This window comes from Thermobia domestica, chromosome 1, assembly GCF_964235325.1.
Source record: "Thermobia domestica chromosome 1, izTheDome1.hap1.1, whole genome shotgun sequence".
In the NCBI taxonomy this organism is placed as follows: Eukaryota; Metazoa; Arthropoda; class Insecta; order Zygentoma; family Lepismatidae; genus Thermobia; species Thermobia domestica.
In genome coordinates, this window is record NC_137454.1 from 320,945,533 (window position 1) to 320,958,446 (window position 12,914).

The 12,914-nt window shown below is 36.9% G+C and overlaps 1 protein-coding gene across 1 annotated transcript in view; it reads left to right on the forward strand.

The window, feature by feature from the left end:
* LOC145662815 (uncharacterized) overlaps positions 1–12,914 on the forward strand; it is a 101,320-nt gene that overhangs the window by 55,237 nt on the left and 33,169 nt on the right. Inside the window, exon 5 of the mRNA XM_081728711.1 lies at positions 7,699–7,973. Within this exon, the coding sequence (XP_081584837.1) occupies positions 7,699–7,973 (275 nt within the window). The remainder of the gene's footprint in view (positions 1–7,698; positions 7,974–12,914) is intronic.

Consider the following 12,914-nt stretch of genomic DNA (forward strand, 5'->3'; position numbering starts at 1 on the left):
TTGAGTATAGGATTTTTTGTCTCCTTTAATCGACAGTTCTAGCAAATACAACTCAATTCACACTGCAGTATTAAAAAAAAAAAAAAAAAAAAATCGTACTGCCTTAGAAAATATTCCTAAAAGGGGGAAACTGCATCATGCACCCTGAACGGTTGGCGTAACTAACGGGAGTGCGGTGAGGGAGGCCCACAGCAAAAAGGGGCCATTGAAGTTCCGTAATTCCACTTTGGAGGTTTTTATATAATTTCATACTTTTTCCTCAATGTCTAAAATGCAACTACTTTAGCTTAGATGAAAAAGAAGTTGTGAACGAGCTATAGACTGTGAAGTCTACTGAAAAGATTTATCACGTCCTTGCAGCAACAACTATAAGTTTTCGAACAGTAAGGAAGAACAAGATTGATTGAATTTTTTAACTTAGAATGAAATAACTAAAAATCTAATCCTATATAAAACTCTCATTGATAGTAGTGTTCCGTATTTGTTTAGACGCCTATTCTTTTATAACTTTACCTATGGTGCATAAGTTCCCTGGTTCGATCACAGCTCGCGCCAAATGAACTTTATTATAAACAAATACCATGTGCATGAGTTTTCTCGGGTTTCTCCAGTTTCCTTCCACTTTCTTCATTCCACAATTTCATTCATTTTTCACCATCTCTCTCTCCATTAGCATAGTCGGCATAAACGTTGGATGTAAAACTTTAATACTTCATTTCATTTTTCTTTTATAACTGTATCTCACTTTTCCTGTGACGAAAGCAACATCTAAGCGAGTATTCAGTGAATTAAATCACTAAAACCTATATTCATAGCACAATAGTGCAGATGAAGTTTAGCCCTTTGGCAATATTCAGCATGGAAAGCAAAAAAGGCAATACATTGATACTGAAAAAGTAGTTAACGAATTCCTCTCCGAAAAAGATCACCCGTACAGTTGTTTTTTAGATGGTAATTTACAAGTATATTTACGTTGGTTGAAATTCCTTCATAGTTGTTGGGGCGAGACACTGAAACAATTCCTGCCAAGAGGTGAAGGTGACCTGTAAAAGTAGTCAAATACAAACGATATTAGTGTAGAATTCATATGCAAAGATTGAATAGTGACACTGTGGATCCTGTGTAAGTCCAAATTAAGCCTTGGTTGGCATGGAGTTGACAATTGGAGGATGACAGGGAAAAAGAATCGAAAATATCCTTTTTTGTGTCGAATGGATAGTTGATACATATTGGACATAATGGATAGTGAATTATACGCTATCTCAGACTAGTTGATAGGAAAACAAAAAAACTCCCCTACTCTCCTCCTCTTTCTCGCCGCAAGAGGGGAAAGCAGGAATACCACCCCTGACAGGGAAGGAAACGTTTGAGACATTCATATCAGTATTGTTTAAAATTAAATTTTCCACTCCACTACGCGCGCGCTTTCTGTTAATGTGAGGGAGTTTGCTGTTCCTTTTAGCTACTCTTAACCCATCCATCATTCACAACTTCAATTAATATGGTTATTTTAAGAAAAGGATATAGCATTGTTTATGTATTTTATAGGACTAAAAAATATTGATTTGACCACTTAAAAAAAATATAACAACAGTTATTTATAAACCAAATTTATGCTGATTCTTTTATTTGATGTTAGAAGGTGGGAGAGAGTTATGAGGAATAGTTGACATATGTTCCCATTGTAAAGAAAGAAACAAAAATAGTTGTATATTCGATTGGACATCGAATACGTAGAATATCGCTGTGAAGATTGTATGTAGGGATGGCCAGATCCGGATATTTTTGGATCCGGATATCCGGATCCACTTGGGTCCGGATATCCGGTATCCGAATATCCGGACACTGGATCCGGATCCGAGATTTCGGATCTTGGATCCGGATCCGAAAAAACGGATCTTGGATCCGGATCCGAAATTTCGGATCTTGGATCCGGATCCGAAAATCCGGATCTTGGATCCGGATCCGAAATTTCGGATCTTAGATCCGGATCCGAAAAACCGGATCTTGGATCCGGATCCGAAAAACCGGATCTTGGATCCGGATCCGAAAAACCGGATCTTGGATCCGGATCCGAAAAACCGGATCTTGGATCCGGATTCGAAACTCCGTGTCAGAAAATTCGGGTGTTCCGAATCAGCAAAATTTTCGAAATTATTGACAAAGTGATTTTCATTCCTATGCTTAAAATAAGATTTTAAGACACTTTTGGTATCTGATCGTGTGACAGCCTTGCGTTCCCTTCATTCTGTTGATATTTGGTTTTCGTGCCTTAATATGTCACAATTACTCCAAATTTGATTGAGTAAAACTGTCGAGTTAGGTGAGAGCAATCTCATTGTCAGATTAGATTCTAGTAGAAATACTTGACCGAAAAGGTAGTAAATCTTTTTTAAACCTGTCGTCCTGGTGGAAATTTGTCCTTTGTTTTCTGTAACACTAGTCAAATGCTGGGATGAAACCTTAGTCTCAAGCCCAAGCTTCTTCATTAGACTCTGGCTGCTTACTTTTCTAATTCTTTCTGAGTTATTGTGGTCACTGAATGAGGCCATTTCCTAGTCGTGATGGGCTAGGCCATTGCTAATAGAACAGCCCATAAAATATAGATCAAATCAAATTAAGAAGCAACTTCCTTTTCTTGCTCTTGATGAGCATTTTTTTTCTTTCTTTAAAAATACGTTTCTCTGTGACCGTACCACTCCAGTTAGAATTAAGAATTGTAGTAGAGATGAAGTTCTAAATGGCAATTAATGTTTCAAAATCAATGTATTAATGTACTGTATGTGTATACAAAATACCATATGGAGCCTCGAGCAGTAACACGTATCTTTGTAATTAGTAATCCACTACTATTAACTCTGCATAGGTTGTATAAGGAGCTATATCATTCATGTAAACACATAGGCGGATGCAGGGGGAGGGCAAAAAGTCGTTTGCCCCTACCCAGCGCCACCATTAACAGTGTACTTTAGTAGTAATTTGTGGCAATTTCAGATCATCTAAGTAATTTTTCACTGCTAGCATCCCCAACCGCCCCCTAAGAATCCATCCGCCCCCTCCAAGAGTCCGTTCTGGATTCGCCCCTGCGCAAACATAATTTTATACAACTCATTCAAGAGTACATTTTGGTAGCTTTTTAAAATTTTTATCTTAAAGGATTGTCATTTCTCGTGGTTACTTATGCAATTTTGTCCACAGGCATACATGCAATTTCCAGTCATTACGCAAATACATTTATATACTTAATAGACCTCGGCTAGTTGGGGGCTTCGCCACTAGACCCCCGTTACTAGGGCCTCGCACCACAAAAGCCTCTAATAATAATCAATTTAAAAAGAAATGTCTGGGGATTTGCCCTTAGACCCTCTGATATCTCATTTGATCGGCCTATGACCTCGTACCTCGTAAACCTACAACCATACCGAATCTCAGTTCAAATATCAAATTGTATGTAATAACATTCCGGTATCCCGAGACATACCGAATTTCAGTGCGAGTACATGGGGGCTTTCCCCCCAGCCCACACATTTGCTCGGTCTACGGCCTCGCACATCATACGCCTGCAAACATAACGAATTTTTAAGGGGCCGCGGTGGCTCAGTGGTAGAGCGTTCACCTCCGGTGCTTGGGGTCCCTGTTTCGATCCCAGCTTGCACCGTGTGGACTTTGTGGTGGACAAACACCGTGCTCGTGGGTTTTCTCGGGGTTTTCCCGTTTCCTCCTACTTTCTTCATTTCATTTATTTCTCATAATCACCGTCTCCTTTAACCTAACCGGCATAAACGTGGGATGTAAAACACAAGCATTTCATTTCACAAGATAACGAATTTTTGTTCAAATAACAAGTTTCATTTCTCTAACATTCCAGGATTCCGAGATATAAAAGTCTTTTCTCCCCGCCCCTTTACTTCCCCTCTAAGACATACATAAAAAAAACGCTTAAGTACATACCTAATTATTTCAAATGTAAAGTCCAAATACCAAATTCTATGCTCCTAACCTTCAGAGTTTCCCAGATTTCGACATGTTATTATAATAACTACAATCCCCACCCTCTTTCCTTTCCATCTCTTTTCTTTTCCTTTTTACTAAAACGTCAAAAAACACTGAAACACATGTCAAATTATTTTCAATGAGAAGTGCAAATACCAAATTTCAAGTCTCTAACCTTAAAGGATATAACATATTAATACAATAATTGTAATCCCCACTTAATTTTTTTCTCGCCCCTTTTCTTCCCTTCTGGGCCACACATAAAAAAAAACGTTGAAATACGTATCTAATTATTTTAAGTGAGAAGTCCAAATACCAAATTCCATGTTTCTAACCCTTTAATTTTCCGAGATATAGGCATATTATTATACTAATTGCAATAATTGCAATTACCACCCGTTCTTTTACTTTCTACATATTCCCTGCCCCTTCTAATTTAAATATCAAAAAGCACTTAAACAAGTATCAAATTATTTTCAATGAGAAACCCAAATACCAAATTTGAAGTATCTAACGTCAAGAATCATCAATATTTTCCACCCCATTTCCCCCCTTCCTCGTCGAATTTCCCAAAGTCCTTCCTTAGTGGTATCCTACGTCACAAAGCCTATAAACTGTCCAAATTTCACATTTGTAGCTTAAGCGATTTGGCCTGTACGGTGATCTGTCACTCACTCACTCAGGACTTTGCCCTTTTTATATAGAAAGATTTAAAATTTTATGGAAAAGCCATGGATTTTGTCCTAAAGCTGCCAGTGTCTTAGAAATGTAATAGCTTTGCTATAAACTTTAAGCAATCAACTGACTGAACTGCGTCTATATGTATTATGTAAAATGCCGCTTATGATATTTATTTTGCTCGTAATAAAAAATAGAAATAATGAAAATTCAAAGACATCCATGATTTTAGCGTAATGCTGCAGGAGTTCAGATCATTGAATTAATCATAAGAGCCGATTGTATAAGATAGACTACATTAAATTCCAATGTGGCACAAAGAAAATATGCAGCATTACTATGCAGTTTTTCAACGTTATAACTCATTCTGAAAATATTATCATAGGTCTCACAAACAATCGAATTTTAATCCTAACTCGATTAATATATAACAAAAGGCAGATCTATACAACTACTGACTTGAGATGAAAGTGGCATACTTGTAGTACGTTTAAAGATATACTAAAGACTAAATGATGGGGTGTGCGGAACAATGGTCTAACCCGAAAAATGTGAAAATGAGATTTTGATGTAATCTTTTGTCATTTAAATTGAATTGTCTTCCCACTGAGTTAGATAAAATTCACCTAGTCAATTTTATACATATGGATATTTTAGTTCTGGGTCTCAATCTAACGCCTAAAATATTCAAAACAGGAGTATGAATCTGAACTTCGAAATTTCGGGTGTGGATCCAGGAACCGGATATCCGGATCCGGATCCAATATTCAAAACTTCGGATCCGGATCCAAGATACAAAACTTCGGATCCGGATCCGGATCCAAGATCCGAAACTTCGGATCCGGATCCAAGATCCGAAATTCCGGATCCGGATCCAAGATCCGAAACTTCGGATCCGGATCCAAGATCCGAAATTTCGGATCCGGATCCAGGAACCGGATATCCGGATCCAAGATCCGAAATTTCGGATCCGGATCCGAGATCCGGATCTTGTAGGATCCGGATATCCGAGATCCGGATCCGTCTGGCCATCCCTAATTGTATGAGTTTAGCGTGTGTGGGCTCAGTGGTAGAGCGTTCACCTCTGGTGCTTGGGGTCCCGGGTTCGATCCCAGCCCCAGCCAAGTGAACTTTGTGGTGGACAAACACCGTGTGCGTGGGTTTTCTCGGGGTTCTCCCGTTTCCTCCCACTTTCTTCCTTTCACCATTTTCATTCATTACTCATCATCACCATCTCCTTTAGCCTAACCGGCATAACCGTGGGACGTAAAACTCAAAAATTTCATTTCATTTCATTTAGCGTGTGTGAACTCTATAGTGTGTGAAAATACTGTAGTGCTTGTGTATAGTAGAAAGTGTATTAGTGAATGTATGTGTAATACATACAAAAATTTATTTATTTATTTGTAACGTGTTTTTAGTGTGCGTGTTAAGCAAGATTCTAGAATGTCTTCCAGTTCTGTGATAAAACATAAACGCGGAAAAGCTTTGAGAAGTGGTGAGAGGCGCTGCGTTTTGAATGTGTTTAATTCTTTGAGAGAACATCATCCTCATTTAAATGTAGAACAATTGGCCGACATGACTGCAAAACAGACAGGGGTGGGACAAGCAACTGTGTACAGAATCCGACGGGAGGCCAAATTTAATGAAAAGAAACTGAAAAGTCCAAAGAAGACGCGCAAAAGTACTTCCCTACTTGAAAAATACGACGATTTTACGAAGTCGGCTATTCGATCGAAGGTACTGTACATCAGTTCTTTTTCCGAAGTGAGTTGCCAACGTTAGATAAAATTCTGTCAGCAATAAACACCGATGATGACCTTCCATTTTTCTCTCGTGCAACTTTGCACAGACTATTAAAAGTTATGAAATTTAAATACGTGTTCCGCAACAGGAAAGGTTTCATAGTTGATAGGGATGATATTGTGATCTGGAGGAGAAAGTATCTCCGCTATCTTCATGGAAAACTGCAGGCCACTAGCCAGTCCAAAAATGTAAAGGGGGTCCGGTAGAATTTAGGGGGGGCGGTCCAATCACATTATAGTTCATCAACATATTATTGTTCATTTTCAAGTCTACAGTGAAAATTTTAGGGAAGCCAGTAAAAATTTAAGGGGGACGGCCCCCTAGATCCCCTTTGATACGGAACTGAAAAGGAGTCGACACACTTTTTAGTTTTCTTGTCATATGTTGTTGTATTTTTGTTCCATATGTTACGGAGGAATGGGGGCTCAGTGGTAAATTATTTACTTCCGGTCCGGTCCTTGGTCATGTAAATTCGTGGCTAATGACATCGTGTCAGTGAGTTTTCTCGGGGTTCTCCCTTTGCTGCCAGTTTCCTCTTCCATCAATACTTCCTTATCATTCATTTTCAATTATCATAGTCTCCTTTAATCTATATAGCATACATGCGAGACGTTAACTAAATATGTCCTTTCATTTTTTTCATGCATATGTTGGTGTATTAACAAAAAAGAAACCTGATAAAATCATCGTGCTGATACAATAAATTGTGTACAAGGTCCAACCCTGCCATCAGTTGTAATGCGCACTCGAGTAGCAGACATAGTCCGCTATTCCAACGCTTCTGCACACCCCCCGCTTTTTGAATTAATGAGCATATTTAAATTGAGTTGACAGTTACTTGTTAACCCGTTTTGGTTACTCTGTTTAATGTGTTAAGAACCAAGAAGTACGTACACGTTTACCTGAGAGTTTCAATCCGTTATTTACACACTGTTTTTTTTAAATATCTACATGGCAGCGAATGGGGGTTTGTATTACTAAAGAGAACAGCAACACAACTCCTCTCTCAAACTGTAGGCAGCTAGCAGGTGGGTGGTGGGGATAGAAGTTCCTATCAACTTGTCTGAGATAGACTTTAGTCGATACATATTGGACAGTCTTTTGCTGTTTCCGGGAATATAATCAGATAAGTTCTTTTCTAATTCCTGTATCATTTATAGTTTACTTTCTCATATTTAGTTCATTTCTGTTAAGCATAATCCATAAATATTTTTTCTTCAGCTTTCTTGATGTTTTGCCAAAAAGATTATGGAAGTTGCAGCATGTATCTTTCCATAATGGAGGAGCCTTTGGAAGAACCGTATGTAGATGAACGAACTCAACTGTTAGTAGGTTTAGCTTTCGCAAAGTATGGTAACCACGAATTGGCTTTACATACATTAAAGCTTGCTGACAACTTTCGTCCGTTGTTAGGAGTTTATTTTGCTTCAGATGTATATGCAGCAGCAAATATGGCAGATGCTCAAATAGAGGCTTTAGAATTTGTCACTCAAAAGGTAACTATTTTTACAATCTAGTTTTAGTTTCCTGTCTGTTGTCTATGAACATCGTTAATTTAAGTGTAGAATAATGATATTTAATGTACGTTTTATATTGCTTCAATCTGGTATTTTCATATTTTTTTATGCTCATTTGTTCCAACTTTATTTTGTAAACTCAGGCCTTCAGTTCTGTGCAGAGGTAGTAGCTAAGCTTTACTAAATATATTTGCAAAAGTAAATTGTACTGAATAGTTCAAATTTAATATTACATTGTCCACGCAATATCTAGACGATATCTAGTAAGATAATTTAACCCTTAGATGAGGCTACATTTTACTCAAATTCTTTTTTAACGGATGGTACCACCTGACACAAGATGCCATCCATGACTTACTGGATACCATGCTACCAAGGGTTGATGCTCCTACCTACGGGAAAGGGATGGCTCTATCTAGTACTAACCTCAATATGAGGAATAGTTTTCTTTTGTAAATAGCAGTAGTCACATGCTAATTTTCGAGTGTATATTTACTTACGTCAGGATAGTGTATATACAAACATATCCTTTGTAATCGTGGTATTGTAAAAAGTAGATTTTTCTCTTTAAATGTCACCAATCTCTAGATGAACATCACAGAGGGTGCAGTTGAGATTATTGAGTAGTAAATCCAAAATCAAATCAGTTCACAAACACTCATTTATATTATATTTCTCCTTTCTGTTCGTGTGTCCGTACGTTCGGAAGACAAAAAGCTTTCAAGAACTATGTGATAGAACATCATCTATTTTGGCCACGGTGTTGGAAAAGGGGCTTGTTCATAGAGGTAATATTTAAACCGGAAGTGGTAGAAACTATTTCCAAAATTGCTAATAAAACTCCAACTGACCAAAGCAATATATATATATATATATATATATATATATATATATATATATATATATATATATATATATATATTAAGATTATATATTTATGTTAGAGTATTAGCTATGTAAAATAGCCTTCCTCAGACACATTATGAGGGAAATATCCAATTTTGACAGCTTATATACAATCTGAATGCAAGATACGCCCACTTTCTCTTTGCAAAACGTTAACTTTTAATTGGCTATAAAAAGTAAATTTTTAATTAGTGTAGTCATTGTCTCTCTTTGCGCACCTGTTATGAAACTCTTAATTAGGTGTTTGTCACTTACACTTTCTATTCGCTATGCCCATCTGCTGTTCTACATAGTATACCTGCTCCAACAGCTCGTGTTGATCCTTTTAATTCTTTCTTTCTATTTTGTCTATAATCTTTTCCCATAATTCATGTATTACAAGTCCACTAGACCAATTCATCAACTTCTCCTTTCCATATTTCTTAATCCATTGGGCTTCTTTCCACTTTCTTATCACACACCTTTTGTCCCTTCCTAATCCTTTTATTCCTTTCTTTTCTCCCTTTCTAATCCTTTTATTCCTTTCCAATTTATCTCATATCCAATTTGAAGAGAAAGAGAGAGAAAGATTGAAAGAAAAAGGAAAGAAGGTTGGATGGACTGAGCAACAAAATGTTATGTGCAAATAGGGTAGTAGTAATAGGAAATGTAGAACTAACAGACCAGGAAAAGAAATGTTAGGAATTAGGCCTCTGAATGCAAGAAATGTTTGGAAGTTTAAAGTGAAAGAAGAGAAGACAGAAATAAAAGAGGTAGTATTCACAGTAGAACAGGCATTTATGGAAATAAAAGAACCAGAGCAGAGGGAAAGAATTAGGAGGAAAGCAGAAAGCTATAGTAAAACAAAATATAAATAGAAAAGCAGGAAACCTTAAGAAAGAAGAAAAAAAGGATTAACAAAGTTAAGGAAGAGAAAGGACATCGTGGTAGAACAGGCAGATAAAGGAGGGGCGACAGTGGTAATGGAGAAGGAATGGTACAGAAGAAACGGGAAGAACTATGCGATGATACGTATGAAGTATTGGGAGATAAAGATGTAAAAGATGATATGATATAAGAATCAAAATAATTGAGGAGGGAGAAAAACAAGGTTTCAAGAAATTAATCTATAAAACAGGAAGAATACCAAATATGAAAAGTTTCCCAAAAATACACAAAAAAGAGATTAAATTAAGACCGGTGATGGATTGTAGGAACAACATTTTCGAACTATTAGAAGAAGAAATAAAAAAGATTGCAGAAGAGATAAGACAAGGACAGGAGATTAGCAGATTTAAAAACACAGAGGAAGGAAAACGGGCCCTGGAACGAATGGGAGACAGGAGAGAGAGAACCATATTGTTCAGCGTTGATGTAAAGGCAATGTTTCCGAGCATCAAGAGGAAGTATGTGCTAAAAACAATAGAAGAAGAAATGGAAAATAAGATTATAAGAAAATGAAAAAAGGAGAAGGTATTGAAGGCCGTAAAGCTGATATGGGAGAATAGTTAATGCATGATTGGTGAAAGATTAGTGAAAATAAAAGAGGGGCTAAGCATAGGTTCGGAACTGTCCGGTACTAGCAGAGATTGTAATGAACAGGTGGGAACAGAAAGTAAAAGGAGAAGGAGGACAAAATCTTATAATGTTTTGTAGATACGTAGATAATTGCCTTGGAATATGGAAAGGAACTAAGAGACAGTTGGAGAAGTTTGTTAAAATAATTGAGGACGAAGAAAAAGTGATTAGGCTAGAAATGGAGGTAGAAGAAGAGAGGAAAATCAACTTCATGGACATTATTAGAGAAAATAGGAGGAAAATTCGAAACGAGATGGTACAGGAAAGAATGCGACGCCGGGATATATTGCCACAAGAGGAGCGACGTAGACAGGGGAACTAAGAAGAATTTTATACAGAACATGAAACAGAGAATAGAAATGATAGAGAGCAACGAAGAAAGAAGATGTAGAAATACTGTGGCAGTTATTAAAGGGAAACAGATACAGAAGAGAAGATTTAGAAGAAAGAAAAAGAGGAAGAAGCAGAGAAAGAAGTAAAAGGATGGTTTGGTATTGAAAGTTTAGGAGAGAAAACGGAGATCCTGAAGAACCTGTTAAGAAAGGAAGGGATTAAAACTTACAGCAAAGGAGGAAAGAGGTTAATAGACTTAGTGAGAGAGAAAAGAAAGAAGAAAAATGGAAATCAGAAGAGGAAGGAGTAGTGTACCAGGTTAATTGTAACGAGTGCGATATGAAGTACATAGGGGAAACAGGAAAGAGATTAGAACAAAGGATAAAACAACATAAGGACGATGCCAGACTAAAAATAGAGAACAATGCAATATATAAACACATTTAAAAAATGGGACATGAGATAGATTGGGAAGGAATAAAAGGATTAGAAAGGGAGAAAAGGAGTGTGATAAGAAAGTGGAAAGAAGCCCAGTGGATTAAGAAATATGGGAAAGAGAAATTGATGATTTGGTCTAGTGGACTTGTAATACATCAATTATGGTAAAAGATAATAGAGGAAATAGAAAGAAAGAATTAAAAGGATAACACTAGCAGTTGGAGGAGGTATACTATGGAGAACAGCAGATGGGCATAACGAATAGAAAGTGTAAGTGACAAACACCTAATTAAGAGTTTCATAACAGGTGCGCAAAGAGAGAAAGTGATTACACTAATTAAAAATTTACTTTTTCAGTCAATTAAAAGTTTACGTTTTGTAAAGAGAAAGGGGACTATCTTGCATTCAGATTGTATAAAAGCTGTCAAAATTAGATATTTCTCTCATAATGTGTCTGAGGAAGGCTATATTACGTAGCCGAAACTGTAACACAAATATATATATTTATATACTGCTTTGGTCAGTTGGAGTTTTATTAGCAATCTTGAATTTTCCAAAGCTGCAATGAATAATTTATAACTATTTCCAGTTTTAACGTTGATCACTATAAAAATGAAAACGGTAACAGATAGCGACAATCAGTTTCCTCCAAACAATTAATTATCCCAAGAGTAAAATTAATTTCGATCCTAACTCTCTACTAAAACCAGAAGTGATAGAAATCCACTACAACTTCCGGTTTCAATATTATTCTTCATAGATCAAGAGATAATAAGAAGCGTTTTCTTAGAATCGAATTATTGTTTTAAGAATAGGTATCGTTTTCTCTCTTAACCGTCTATTTCAAGCCGAAAGTAGCAGAAATCAACCACTTCTGGTTCGAACGTTGAGTATATAGAGTAGAAACTGTAGCAGATAGCAATAAGTGCTTTTCTGTAATCAATTAAGCGTCCCAAGAATATATTTCGTCTCCACTCTAGTCTTTCTACTAAAACCAGAAGTGATATAAATCTACCACTATTCTGATTTTTAACATCAATTAAGAAAATACCCCGCCAATTAAATCAAACTACTTCAGGTAATTAACAAAAAATTGGCTACTTACCAATGAATTCTCCCTTGTCACGTGAAAATTCTGCTTGGTTTTTCATGTTTCCGTAAGTAATGTTATTGCACCAGGGAAACAAATAATAACTAAGAAACTAACTGTTTGGCCTATGGAATCCTAACGTTCAATGCCGCGTTCACGAAAGCTCTCCACTGACTTGTATCCTTAGCCAACTGAATCCAGTTTCTACTTTGTATTCCTATTTCTGCGAGATCCATCTTAATATTGTCCTCCCATCTGCGCCTAGGTCTTCCTTATGGTCGTTTACCGATTGGTCTTCCAGTTAAGACTTGAAAAGCGTTCCTACTTTCCATCCTGGCGGCATGATCTGCCCACCTGAGCCTCCTAGACTTGATGACCCTAACAATGTTGGGTAAACAATATAAATTATGTAGTTCCTCGTTATGAAGTTTCCGCCATTCCCCATTCCCGTTCCTCTTGGGTCCGAATATTCATCTCAGGATCTTGTTCTCAAATACTTTCAGTCTACGTTCTTCCCTCAGAGTAAGCATGTTTCGCAACCATACAGAACAACAGACATGATTATCGTTTATATATTTTAAGCTTCAGATTCCTCG